The sequence below is a fragment of the Haliotis rufescens genome, unplaced genomic scaffold, assembly GCF_023055435.1.
Source record: "Haliotis rufescens isolate VD_foot unplaced genomic scaffold, xgHalRufe1.0.p SCAF_5, whole genome shotgun sequence".
Taxonomy (NCBI): domain Eukaryota; kingdom Metazoa; phylum Mollusca; class Gastropoda; order Lepetellida; family Haliotidae; genus Haliotis; species Haliotis rufescens.
Genome location: NW_025964223.1, coordinates 41,477,154 through 41,492,146, shown reverse-complemented (window position 1 = coordinate 41,492,146; position 14,993 = coordinate 41,477,154). Strand labels below are relative to the sequence as shown.

Here is a 14,993-nt window from a genome sequence, read left to right as displayed (position 1 = left end):
TCGCCCATGGGCCTGCCCATGGGCCTACCCATGGGCCAGACTTCGCCCATGGGCAGGCCCATGGGCCACACTTCGCCCATGGGCAGGCCCATGGGCGACATAGTCTAAATATTGAGTTTTTAAACAATTTTTTTTTCATTTTTTCTTCCTTGGTATGTTCCCATGAAAACGGCATGTTTAATTTTGTAAATACCTTTAACCGAGACTGGGCAAAGAGCGTAGAGTTTCTGGACTTTTGGGTTTCCAGAATTAAAATGGGACGTGTTAAATTCACTTGTTACTCCAGACTTCATTCAGAGACCATATAATAGTCTAGTTACCCAGCCATAGACTACTGCAGAAATACGTGGTGGTTAAATAGACATAACTATTTCTAACAACAGTTATTTGAATTTTTGATTACATAAAAAGCTCTTTTACTTTAAATATCCTTTCGTTTGCCCCTCAGTTTAGATCATCTGACTGAAAGTCAACAGCGCCATGTCAGTCGTATGACAGGTTGTCCGTCGTAAACTGTTACGTCGTATAAATATTGAATATAACTTTTCGACGTCTCTGAAATTTCTTGATAATTGAAGCTGAACTTTTGTTCATAGTTCCCAGCAGTGAGTTCTCGAAACTTTCTCTCAGCAGACATATTGACAAATATCATTTTCACCGCTTGCTCAGACATTCATGTCGGTATCCTGTACAATGGTGTGACCATTAACACATGTTATGTTTTGCGGTATATATATTGTGCATCTTTGACGTTCATATACCGGTGCCACTCGGTGAGCATGTAAGTTTGGCCCTGACAGTCAGTTATGCATGTGTGAATGTGTAGTTTAATTAACATGCTCTGATGATGTGAAGCAATCTTTACCTGTCTTTACTTGAGGTTAAAATACTATAATGTACGCCATATCTGCATGTAGGTAAATGGTCTGTGTGTCGAATCCTGGTGTCCCAGGTCCTAGCCCTCGAGATCTGCTCCTCCTATCACCTCGTGGCCATCACGGTCACTCGCTACATCGCCATCGTCCATCCTCTCCGCTACCATCACTATATCACCACAAGGAGCACTGCTATCTGGATCCCCATCATCTGGGTTCTCTCAGAGGGTGTCGCTGTGGCACAGTATACCTTTTATGATCCAGGTTAGTAATTGTCTTTTTGTTCGTTTGTTTGTTTGTTGTTTAACGCAGCATTAAGCAATATTCCAGCTATATTACGACGGTCTGTTAATAATCGAATGCGGACCAGACAATCCAGTGATTGACATCATGAGCATCGATCTACGCATTTTGGTTGGTTGGTTTGTTGTTTAACGCCGCACTCAGCAATATTCCAGCTATATGACGGCGGTCTGTAAATAATCGAGTCTGGGCCAGACAATCCAGTGATTGACATTGACAGTCAGCGGGCCCGACCACCCGATCCCGTTCGTCGCCTTTTACGACAAGCATAGTCACCTTTTACGGCAAGCATGGGTTGCTGAAGACCTATTCTATCCCGAAATCTTCACGGGTCTTTACGCATTTTGGATACGATGACATGCATCAATCAAGTCACCGATTCTGACCATCTCTCCCGTTAGTCGCCTCTTACGACAAGCACTGGTTAGTAATTGAATACTGGTATTCGATTTCATTGTTTCAAATGTCCAAATTTCAGAACTTCGAATATTCATTAACACCGGCAAATCTAAAAACACAAAATGTTTATTAACATTCAAAACTTCACATGGCATCAGTAATTGTCCATAACCCGCTCTCTCTTGTACTCTCACTGTGGAATACTAAAATACGTCATGATACAATATACATATTCAACTGTAACAACTGAACGTGCTCGGTTAGCAGAATGTGGAGAAAAAGAGCTAATAGAAACTTTTCTGATGAATATTTAGCATACTTAATTATATATGTCATGACTGCAGCATTCATTTTGCCAAGCAGAATTCATGAATCCAATTTATCTTTAACTACGCTATTCAACAACTGTTTTGCCTGGTCTTATTTTTCTAGCAGAGAATAGCTGTATCCTTCTCTTTGAAATAATATCTTGTAGTCCGATACGATATTTCTCAGGGTGACGAGGTATCGCGTGTCGGACTGAATTGAAGGATCTGATATCATGTAGCTGTAAAGCATTAATTATATATATAAAGCATCGCTTTGGTGTCAAGTCAGTGGTCTATACTTTAACAAAGTTAGACTTAAATTATACAATATCACGATCAACCTGGATATTCGCATGTGCTTTTCAATCTTTTGATCCAACAACCACATTTTATCCACAATAAATATTTCAGTAACCTCATACCCTGTGCATGTTGCCGTTACCTATATCCAGCCTAATGGACTGAGGCGCTGTAATTTATTATTAAGAGTTGCGTCCCCTAGTAGTGCAAGGATCCGCTTGTCGTAGTTTCCGATCCAAAATTCACCCTGAATAAATATCTAGTGTATGTCAGAACCCTGCCCCTGCCCGTTGATGTTCATATAATTGTAAGTATCTAAGGCTTGTGTTACCTTTTCCAAAACTGAGGGGCGATCGGGTAGCCTAGTGGTTAAAGTGTTCGCTCGTCACGCCGAAGACCCGAATTCGATTCCAGACATGGGTACAATGTGTGAAGCCCATTTGTGGTGTCCCCCGCCGTGATATTGCTGGAATATTGCTAAAAGCAGGGTAAAACCTCACTCACTCACTCATATATTTGTTTGTTGTTTAACGCTACACTCAGCACTTTTCCAGCTATAAGACGATGGCCTGTAAATATTCGAGGGTGAACCAATCAAGTGATCGATATTGGGAGCACGATAACACGCAATCAGCCAGGTAACCGAACTGACCATCCGATCCACGAAGTCTCCTCTTTCGACCACCACTAGATGCCGGAGATCAGCTCTAACCTGAAATCCCCAAGAGGTGTCATGATATACTTGAACGCAATGCACATGTTTCGATTCCGAGGAATATTCAGTTAATCCGGCTACATACTGATAGTATCTTAAAAACAGATAAGACAATTTGAACTAGGGCATAATTTGATATTACGGTTTCCTGGTCGCAGATCGATATTTTGAGTTTAAAAACTGGTCCGCAACATTACTTACGGGAATTTTTGTTGTTCCACTTCAGTTGATTACAAGGGCATCTGCCAATATGAGCTTATCTTCTCCCTGCATCATGTCGGGATCCTGTTTGTTATCCAACTCTTCTTCCCACTCAGCGTCATGGTGGGGCTCTACTACAAGATTGCACGCATCGCCCGCAGGCATGTGAGTATCTACGTGTGGAGATCAACACGCTTCATATAGTTTCTTTACGACGACTTGAATACACTGGAATTTCTCATATTTTGAAGAATTTAATTAAGTTTGTGTAATTGGTACTATGTATAATGCTTGACCCATTTTCTTTTTACATTTCTGGTGTCCCCCGCCGTGATATTGCTGGAATATTGCTAAAAGCGGCGTAAAACCTCATTCACTCACTCACTCACTCTTTTTACATATGTTGAAATCATAGATAAACATTACAATTATGCACAACATTTCTTAATTTCTTTTCCAAAGATGTTATAAAATATCAAGATATTTGCATTCCCAACTGGAGACGCACAGCTTTTTGATAATTTGTGGGGTGACTTTTAAACGACATGAAGCTGCGCTTGTAGGTACATGTACTGACCGGTTGTTGCCTCTGTACATAGTTAGTCAATGAGTAATACATGTATGATCACAGCTTTATTATATATTACAGAACATATATACTATATACTCAGTATCACCCTAACGAAAAGGATGTTTGTCGTATAGACTGAATATACTGCATATAAGTTATCCTGAGATCTTGGGCGATTTGGTAGACTTTTCGTGTAAGTTCCTAAGATGAGTACTGATCATGACGACTGTCTCCTGTGAGCTATGAAGAATTGCATAAATCGAGGAAATATAACTAATACATACTCAGTCTCTCTCTCTCTCTCTCTCTCTCTCTCTCTCTCTCTCTCTCTCTCTCTCTCTCTCTCTCTCTCTCTCTCTCTCTCTCTCTGTGTTAAGTTTAAACCTTTGCAAATCCTTCTAGGTTAGGAAAAGAGGTGAGGTGAAATGGGGTTATATATTATAAATTATTATATATCATATATTACTTACGTTCACGTCCACTGACATACCATGCCACAGCTTAACATGAATACCCAACTCAGACACAGTATACGGACTCAGAGTCCTTGTTTTTCCCCTTAATGCCGAACGCAAAAGGCTAACAACAAGTACCGTCCTTTGACGTCGTTTGGTGTGACGTAGCCGGGCATCGAACCACCAACCTTCCGCTCTTTGGGCAGACCACGAGGTCCGGATCCACTAGACCCCGACGGCAGTCTGTTAGATTTAGCAAGGGCACACAATTGGAACAAGCGGGCATAAAATGTCCTGATGTCGCTTTCACATGTACAAAGTAGATGATCTCAACTGAATCCAAGATATATCCGGAAGTTTCACGATATACATGACCAGTCGTTGTATCAGTGTCACTTGCAATGACAATATTTAGGCCTTTATATGCGCAACGTGTTTTAAGCATGTCTGAAGAAGGCGCGGGTGGCCAAGTCGTCTGTTATACCGCAAATCGCTGTGCAAGGTTGCGTCCCTTAGTCGTGCCAAAATATTGTGCTCGTGGATTCGAAACCCAAATTAGTCCCGATTCTTTGTTTGTCAGTTTGTCAATAAAAATAAATTCATTCTGAACTTAAATAATGCATCTTTCAAAATATATTCAAAAAGACATCTCCTCGTCTTTAAGGTCGTTGTTGGGGGCGGTCGGGTAGCCTAGTGGTTAAAGCGTTAGCTTGTCACGCCGAAGACCCGGGTTCGATTCCCGACATGGGTACAATGTGTGAAGCCAATTTCTGGTGTCCCCCGCAGTGATATTGCTGGAATATTGCTATGAACATTGTAAGTTCACCACCCCTCTTAAGGGAGTGTCGCTCTGTCTCCTGTTACCAGTTACTTGTCTTGTGAATGAATTGTGATGATAAAGTATAGATCAGATGAATGACAAAATATTAGGTTGTTTTTGTCAATAGCATAACATTTACCCCTTATATGAACCATAGTTACAACAATGCAATGTACTTGCCATAATTAACCAAGCTGGGTCGATGCCATGTCGAGAGAACATATGATCATGAACCATAAGGCTACACCACTTTCCACGTCTTCCTTGATTGAGTGAGTGAGTTGTGTTTAACGCCGCTTTTAACAGTATTCCAGTTATATCACGGCGTGTCAGCTTAATGTGGGAAGAAAGCCCGAAGTGATGCCGGTCTCAGACGTTTACCACTTCGGTGAAACCCACGAGCACGGGTATGGTGCTGACAAACCTAGAAACATAATTTGGGCCAACCGGGATTCGAACCCACAATCATAGGTTTCTGGCATGCCAAAGGGACGCAACTCTGCACAGCGAATCGCGGCGCCTTAGACGACTGGGCCACCCGTGCCCCCAGTCTTCCTGAGAAATGTAACATATGCTCGTGTCAAATTACTTAATGTCGAAAATGTCCACTGGGATATTCAATTAACCTTGGAAATTAACCTTATTTTAGGCGAAGGTTATGTCGCTCCATGAACCGCCACGACCCTCGCCATTCCGGATATCATTCAGCAGATCAAGCAGCATCCTCGGACGGGAGGTTAAATCCACCATCATGGTGTCAATCCTCTTGTTCAGTTTCGCCGTGGGCTGGACACCAATGGTCATCTACTTTTTCGTCAGTATCGCATGCGAAACCTGCCACATCAACCGTTTCATCAGGTAAGTTTGTATGTGTTTCATTGTAATCGATAATCGAGTTTGGACCAGGCCATCCAGTGATTGTTTATTTGTTTGTCTAACGCCGCACTCAGCAATATTCCAGCGATATGACGGCGGTCTTTAGATAATCGAATCTGTACCAGACAATCCAGTGATTGATATAGAGTGATTGATACAATGAGTGAGTGAGTGAGTTTGGTTTTACGCCGCTTTTAGCAATATTCCAGCAATATCACGGCGGGGGACACCAGAAATTGGCTTCACACATTGTACCCATGTCGGGATTCGAACCCGGGTCTTCGGCGTGACGAGCGAACTTGATAGAATGAGCAATAATCCATACCGTTGGAGCTTCGAAGACACACAACAATCTATGACACCGTGTCTGACCACCCGACTAGTGCACGATTGCCAGGAACCTATCATTCTAACCCGGTCTTACGTGTAATGCATTTTTTTGTAGTATTTTGCGTTTTATTTTTGTTTTACGCCACAGTCAACAATATACGGAGAGTTGCGGGGAAAAACCTGAGCCCAAATACAATGGAGGGCATTGACAAACATAGTTGCTAATATTAATAACCTAATCCCCTCTGAGGTCCACACATTTCTGCCAACGAGGCTGGAGTGCCTGGATCCCATTGATGTGAACGGTTTCCTACTGCTGGTGTAAAAACTCTAAGACTTCCATAGCAGACATATTTGGCAAGTTTGGCAAGAGGTGGCCATTTTATGGTGACAAATCTGGTGTACGCGGAGGATGTCCAATATAAGTTCAAAGCCAGCCATGCATTGCAGGTGCATTGTCCTGCACAACTTTAGCCTTGATATCCTCACCTAGTTGTCTAAGCCGTTAATGGTCTGACGATTTAGAAGGTAGTTCACCAGAAAACTGAGGCCATGACTTTGTCAGCTGATGGAACAGACTTAACCTTTTTCGTCGAAGGAGATTTTTTCACTGCTTTGAATTTTGTTTAGTCTGTCGCTGATATAGGTGGTCACAAAACTCATCCATGGTTACAAATCGCTCAACAATATCATCTGGGTCTGCTTCAAAACGACATAAATCCTCATGTGAAATGATAAATCGGGAGCGTTTCCAGGTTGCTGAAACCTTTCTTATGACCGCTTTATTTCTCAGAGAGTTCTCAACTGTCTCATGAGAGATGTCTACTGCATTGGCTCTGTGGCGTGTCAATCATTATGATCATTTCATATATCTTATTAACATTTCTCTCAGGGGTGATAGTTGAATGCCTTCCTGATCTGTGATCATCTTCTTCTGTTGAAGAGGCAAAGGATGGAGCAGCATCTCCCAAAGTTGCATCATGTCCGCATGGATAGCTGTTGGGGTTAGCCCTTACAGTTGCAAATAACTGAGGAAGGCGCGCCGCCAATTTCGTCAATCACATCAATAGACTACCTCGTCACTATGATGCCTGTAGAAATAAGCTCCCTGGTTGCGTATTAGTTTCGCATACACCCTGTTAGCAGCATGTAAAGTATTGTACTTAATGCATGGAAGCGGTAAAGGCTGTAACATTTTCATTAAGTCATTAAACTATCCAAATTATGTCTTTGATTACAGGTAATGTGTTCGCATATCTGAATTTGGCAAACATTTTGTTTCATATAACTGTTATTCTTATTCTAAGTGGAAACATTGATAAAAATAATGTTTTTTCACTTCATTTTCAAATCAGGTCAGTAGGTAAAACACTAATTCCATTGAATTGTGGCAATAAAACCACTATAACTGGGTATCAAAATCTGCCTGAACCATTGCATTATTCTATACACAAAACAAAATGAAAATATATGACATAGGGGCTGAGATATTGTATACAATGTTATCCCACCCCCCAAAAAAACAATTTTGACGAAAAATGCTTATTGAGATATGGTGGTAGATTATGTTGATGTAGTGGATGAGTAGGATAATTGCAACAATGCAACAATGCCTCATGCAATGTGTACGACCACATTGTCATTGACAACCGAGGCATTTTTTGACTTCCTGAAAATTCACGCACACACTTGCAAGCTTACTACCCAATGGAAATTGTGTACAGATACCTCCTTTATGCAATCGAAAAGGTTTAAGGTATACAGGAAAATCTTGTTTTTCACTCCTGGCCAACTGACTAAGACATGATCTGACCATTCGATCCGATATCGTGGCCTCTTACAAGCATTGCATCGGGGTGAATATGACAAATAGTTTCATGCACATGTCTATATTGGAATCCAATATGGAAGGGAGTTTGCAGTCATGTGGATTTGTAATTATTGAGACGTTTCCAACAGTTGTCGCCAGGAACGTGGAGTGACCGGATAAACAAGTGTTTTGTCCAATCAAGGACAATCAAATAAATATATTCTACGTGAACCTTTTTATCAAACCGAATTCATGTCGTCCAGTGAGAATCTTTTCCACTTTAATGTTGCGTTTGTCTCTATTTCAACAAACACGTTATATATCCATAGTTTTTATATTATTGGGCGATTTCTATGTTTCCATGATACACCAAGCTGGTTCTCATAACATGCCAAGCATATATTTCAATAGAATGACATGTCTGATTCTCATAACATGCCAAGCATATATTTAAATAGAATGACATGTCTGATTCTCCCTATCAAACGTTTCTGGTATACTTCACACACTGGTTTTCAAGCAAGCTGTATGTTCATCATCACTTTGTTTCAGGGCCAGTGCCCGTATTCTGCTGTACATGACGTCAGCAGTCAACATTTTCATTTACGCTGGTCGTCTCGGTGACTTCAGGGAGTTCATACGCCGTGATCTAAGGAAGACGTTCCGATGTGTTGTGAAAAGGCTGCAGAGGAACACAAACTGATGGGTTATCCTGAAGTTATCCTATCAGCATACCACCAACTACCTGAAACTGTTCATCTAACATCTCCACGCAGCCATTAAACTGTTGATATTTAAGGAACGATATTAATAGTTTGCTAATTTTAAACGCCAATGACGTCGACCATAATGTGATAATATACTCACCGCTAATACGCGAACTATAGAAAGATCTAGAGAAGCATTTACGTTAATAAGAGATGTTTCCAATGTGTACCAATTAATGACAAAACTAACAATTAGTCGAGAGTAACCACAGAGTGACTCTTTTTCTTGTCCCGTTATGCTGCACGTGATTTCCAAACTTGGCATGCTATTCCAGCACGAGATGTATGAAGCATCTCGAGTCATGGATCTATGAAGTTACATGTGATGCGTTCATTAGCATCGGTTCACACAACATACCAATATGTTCGTTTGTGCATCGAACCAAACTAATATCTCTTGAATACGAGTAAGTCTTTATATATTAACCAACATGTATGGTATTCGGGTTCTTTTGGCGGTGAGTATACTCACACATTCTTATCTGTATTGTCTTGTATCGTTGACACTTAAAGTATTCTTTTGGCGCAAAACATTGTTGTTGTTTTTCATTTTGATCAGTGCGCACTTAAATTATATACACATCTCCCAGGGGAGTATTCAGTTTAATTCGCCCTGAAGCGCTAGAATGTTTGGTGTCCATTTATCATCTCATTCTACCGGGTTCCCATTCTATGCTGGGTGAATAGAGGCGAACTTCGAATAACGTCATTTGCAAAGTGATGCCACACTTTTTGTATGAACTGTTATTTAATGTGGGCGGGACCGAATTCCTACAACCAGATTACCTGTGCTCTTTACAGTCTTGATCTTTACCATGTATTTTTGTGTTGTGTGAAATTCAGTCTCGGTAATAAAAAAACATCATTTATTTCAATTATCGACCCTTATAACAGTGACTAACCAAGTTCTAACACGCTAGGCGTGATATATCGCACGAGGATGGCATCTCCTTACCATATGATGAATCAGTCCTACAAATTTACTGTTCCATCACACCATTTTCACAACTCAGTAAGCAATATTCCAGCTTTAGCATATCAGTAGTAGGTTTTTCGGCAGGATAAAGCCAACGGATAAAATCGATATCCGTTGGGGTTATATACGGATAATAATGCAAATATGAAAGGTCAGGTAGGTACTACTTTCAGTGTTTACAAACAGGAATGGCGTTGCCCTTGTCAGTCGACGCAGAGTTAACCATCGTGAATCTGGAGAATTTACTTCAATTATTGTTTTTATTATCAAAAAATAGTCCGAGATACTGAAAATCAGTGTCTACCTGGGTCGTAGCTGAGGTATTTTACAAGTTTTGGCAACTTTGGAGATATAAACTGCGAAACAATTTAGCGAGACCACCAACCTAGCGGGATCAGTTTCCATTGCCGCGCTTGTTGACCTCATCGGCTTGGGTCCTTTTCCCAAATTTACAACAGTTTGATTTGTCATTTTGTCGCTGTGTGTTCATCTGACTCTGCACATCGTAAAGTTATGACCTTCTGATCATGATGACGGGCCACGCAGTCTCTAAACACGTGAGAGGGGCACGGGTGGCCCAGTCGTCTAAGGCGCCGCGATGCGCTGTGCAGAGTTGCGTCCCTTGGGCACACCAGAAACCTATGATTGGGGGTTCGAGTGAGTGAGTGAGTGAGTTAATATTTAATGTCACATCGGCAATATTTCAGCCATATCGTGACGAGAAGTTAGAAACTAATAATGCATATATTTAAACTTTATAAAAACCTGTCATCGAAGGACAGTACAATAACTAGCATATCACAGATTAGATTTAAAACTAGTTGATCATGAGGCACTAAAGGGAGATCACCATACCAATGACCATGGGGACTTACAGTGCCTTTGCTTCCTGCATGGACCCTGGCAGGATTTATAAAATCCCTACAGTCACTGGCGATAGTATACCAGTTAAACCTTATGTTAAAATGACGAAAATACTACTTTTTAAAATTCTGGCATGCATACAAATACTTCGAATGATGTGGGACTTACATAGCCTCTTAGGGGGACAAAAGTTTTACGCTACTTCAACCCCCCTCGAGGGTACAGCCACTAACAATCTCAGTTATAAATAAGCACTACCAATTTATAAAATAATACCCTAAATACATCAAAATTTATGAAAAAGTTCAATTTCTTTTAAAAAGCATAATTTTTAATCATAATTAACGTCATTAAAAAGGTCCTTGGCCGTTTTAACACTGAAATATTTATCCCTTGTGATGGAAAAATCAATACAGTCAAGCAGGACATGCCTGACCGTGATTCTTCCATCACAAGGGATACAAAACGGAGGATCCTCACCTTTCAATATATACTCATGCGTATATCTGGAATGGCCAACCCGACATAGTCGCACAATGACCTCTTCAAATCTGGACTGACAGCCCAAGTAGGTGTAACCGATATGTGGTTTAATTTCATGTAATTTATTAGTACCTACCTGGGTGTCCCACTTCTTTTGCATAATATCACGGATGTAAGATCTGATTACAGGTTTGTAATCAGTATATGGGATTAGAAGTGTTGTCACAGATTTGTTGAGTGCTGCTTTTGCAGCAGCATCGGCCATTGTGTTACCAATGATACCAACATGGCTTGGTAACCAACAAAAGACGATTTCATATTGGCCAGTAGCAAGATCATTAAATAATTCTATAATTTCGTGTAAAAGTGGATGTTCATATGACATATTCTTAATGGCTTGAAGACAAGAAAGGGAATCAGAAAATATGATGAATTTATTATGTTTGGACTGAGTATTTATATATTTGAGAGCTGTTAATATTGCCTGTGATTCTGCTGTAAAACTTTCATTTGGTAATCTGGATGATATGGTTCTGGATCCAATTACGGTGGCGCAAGGAACTGCGTCACCATCCTTGGATCCATCTATAAATATAGACTTGTAAGTACTGTATGTGTTTCTTAATTGATTATATTCTTGCTGATAAATGAGTTGATTGGTGTCTGATTTCTTTAGTGCCGTTAATGAAAGATCTACCTGTGCCTTTACTAGGAGGAGACGAGAGTATTTGAGTCGGACATATGATTGTGAGATCAATATTTGCAGCAGAAATGTCAGGTTTTATTCTTATTCCAAGGGGTGGAACAAGCGACGGTTTCTTATGATAGAGTTCTACATGATGAGGATGAATAACGCAGTCATATGCAGGATTTGATTGATTATTGTGGGTTCGAATCCCGGTTCGCCCCGATTATGTTTCTAGAGTTGCCAGCACCATACCCGTGCTCGTGGGTTTCACCGAAGTGGTAAACGTCTGAGACCGGCATCACTTCGGGCTTTCCACCCACATTAAGCTGACACGCCGTGATATAACTGGAATACTGTTAAAAGCGGCGTTAAACCCAACTCACTCACTTAACACGTGACGTGTCATAGTTTAAGGTTAGTCGCTTCCCTTTGGTAAATGGCAGTTACTCCAGCTGGTGGACCGATGGATTGCCGCAAAGGGCAAGTGGAATCAATATGTGTAGGTTATTGTTTTTTAGCCTCTATGTAGTTACTATACGCCACTGTCCATGACACAGGTTTCAGGTGGAACTATATTGACTGTTGTCACTGTCCACCTGACAAATCACCGATCTTTTGACGTAATATATATTAATGCGTACATTCCAGGAAAACTTGCAATGTTCGGTTATATGTTTGTGAGGGATGAGAACAGGTTTGTTTTTTTTACAACAGAATTTAAGAGTGACATTATATGATAAAGGGGTTATCACGTTGGTGTGTATCGTGATGGTACATTTCCTGCATTAGTATTAATAAATACTTTGTATCAAACCTCGCCAAGGAGGGGGCACGGGTGGCCCAGTCGTCTAAGGCGCCGCGATTCGCTGTGCAGAGTTGCGTCCCTTAGGCACGCCAGAAATCTATGATTGTGTGTTCGAATCCCGGTTCGACCCAATTCTGTTTCTAGCTTTGTCAGCACCATTCCCGTGCTCGTGAGTTACACCGAAGTGGTAAACGTCTTAGACCTGCATCACTTCGGGCTTTCCTCCCACATAAAGCTGACACGCCGTGATATAACTGGAATAATGTTAAAAGCGGCGTTAAACCCAACTCACTCACTCACCCAGTCACCTAATACAGGATATTTTACCACCAAAAACATGCCTTTCAGTTTACATTCTATATAAGAACCTGCACTGTCTTGAAACTCCAAAAATTGTTAATATATTTTCTTTACAATTGTCATCACTTTTCGTTTTGATAATGCCTTTCAAAAAATGGATTTTTCCCGAACCCACCAGAGAAGACGTAAAATGGATTAACGAAGGCATTCATGATCAGATGTCTGAGAAGTATTCAAGTTGATTAGAAATCACGTAAGGGTTTGAGTGTCAGCGTCTGAGTCTCATGTGTGTCTGTTGTTCTATGGCTGAGTCGTGTGTGTTCGTATCTGTGGTTGATGACTTTGGTTTTGCTAGGAATCTGTTTCGTCGAATAATCGAGACTGACCAGAAATGGGCTTCTCACATTCATTTGTCAGAATGTATTATATTAATTGGCCAATATTCACTATTTACTATTCAGTTTTATTCGTGATTGGATAAATAGAGGTTATCACGCGATTGTGTTTGGGGATGGTAAATAAACTGCATTAGGAATAAACATTGTATTTAGCGAGCCTTGGCGAGCTAAATACATAGTGTTTATTCCTAATACAGGATATCTACCATCCCCAAATACACAAGCGTGATAACCTTTTTATCACATAATGTCATTCTTTAATTCTATGCTTCAAAATCGCTTTCCCTCTCTCATAAACATTACCGAAACATTGCGAGTTTTCCTGGAATGCGCGCATTGATATTTATTACGTCATAGGGTAAGTGATGTGTCAGTCGGACAGTGACAGTAGCCAATATAGTTCCAACTGAAATCTGTTTCTTATACAGTGGCGAAGCAACATATACGCAAAACAACAATTGTTTTTAATTGCCTTTCGCGGCAATCCATCGGTCTGTCCGCTAGAGTAACTGCCCTTTGTCAAAGGGAAGCTACTCTAAACCTAGTCTACGAGACGTCACGGCCACGGTCAGACGTTGTTGACAGTCGGTCTGTCCTGTCATAACGTTAAGAAGTGTAGTCAGATGTACACAGGGCGACAAAACGAAACAAGGTAACAATTCAAACATATTTCGGCCAAATCCAACTATTTTAATTTGTGGAGAAGGTTTCAAGCCGCAGAGGTCTACGAGCACAGATATGGCTACTGATCCCGCTTGGCTAGGCCTCGTGCCCTCGCAAAATTGTTTCTCCAAAGTTGCCAAAACTTATAAAATGCCTTCGCGACGTCACAGTTAGACACTGATTTTCAGTATATTAGACCGTTCTTTTGATAATGATAGCAATTATCTCTGAAGTTTATAATTATCCAGATTCCCGATGGTTAGTTCTGACTTGATCGCCGAATGACGAGGGCGACGCCATGTTTGTTTATAAACAGTGAAAGTAGTCCCTACTTGACCCTTGATATTTGCATCTCTATCCGCATATCCGGATATCGTTTTTATCCGTTGGCTTTATCCTGCCGAGAAACCTACCCATTATATGATAAAGGCATATCTATGGTTATCTTTTCATTCGCATACACACTCGTAGTTCAAACTTTTTTCAAACTTCCCATAAATAATTAATGCTAAACAATTTTCTTCACAACAGTACAAATTCGTTTATTTCTTGACCAGTGACATATTTCACACTGCCCATATTGATGACAACACACAGCGCTCAGACGCAATAACAAAGTAGAAAAGTCTCAGATCTAGAGCTCCAGATTTGCTGCGTATCTGCGTGAAATACGCATCAGAAATGCAGAAATACGCAGTAAAATATAATCCAAGCGTATGAATTACGCAACGAACTATACAGATACGCTACAAAAATTAAATTTGTGCGTATCATTAAAATATTGTGAAGTAACCCTGCGTATTCGATTAGCAAATCAGCAACTTATTTTGAAATTATAAACGGGCATTCTGTCAACCTTGCTAAACTCCACGATGACAGTCACATCATGATCATTTGCCATCACACTTTCGTGTGGAAGTATCGTGGTATTTTTGAGTCCTATAAAGCTCTCAAACCCACACGACACCAGTTTGCAGGGACTAGATGAATAGTGTTTTTAAATATTTAACTTAAATACCCACATGTGTAAAAACTAGTGGGTAACAGAAATTTGAATACGCAGATAGAATTACTGATACCCAATGA

General features: G+C 40.6%; 1 protein-coding gene across 1 annotated transcript in view; it reads left to right on the top strand.

The window, feature by feature from the left end:
• LOC124110286 (adenosine receptor A1-like) overlaps window positions 1-9,261 on the top strand; it is a 30,783-nt gene extending 21,522 nt beyond the window's left edge. Inside the window, exons 2-5 of the mRNA XM_046469533.2 lie at window positions 918-1,139; window positions 3,127-3,266; window positions 5,597-5,805; window positions 8,516-9,261. Of these exons, the coding sequence (XP_046325489.2) occupies window positions 918-1,139; window positions 3,127-3,266; window positions 5,597-5,805; window positions 8,516-8,666 (722 nt within the window). The 3' untranslated portion in view covers window positions 8,667-9,261. The remainder of the gene's footprint in view (window positions 1-917; window positions 1,140-3,126; window positions 3,267-5,596; window positions 5,806-8,515) is intronic.
• The last annotated feature ends 5,732 nt before the right edge of the window (window positions 9,262-14,993 follow it).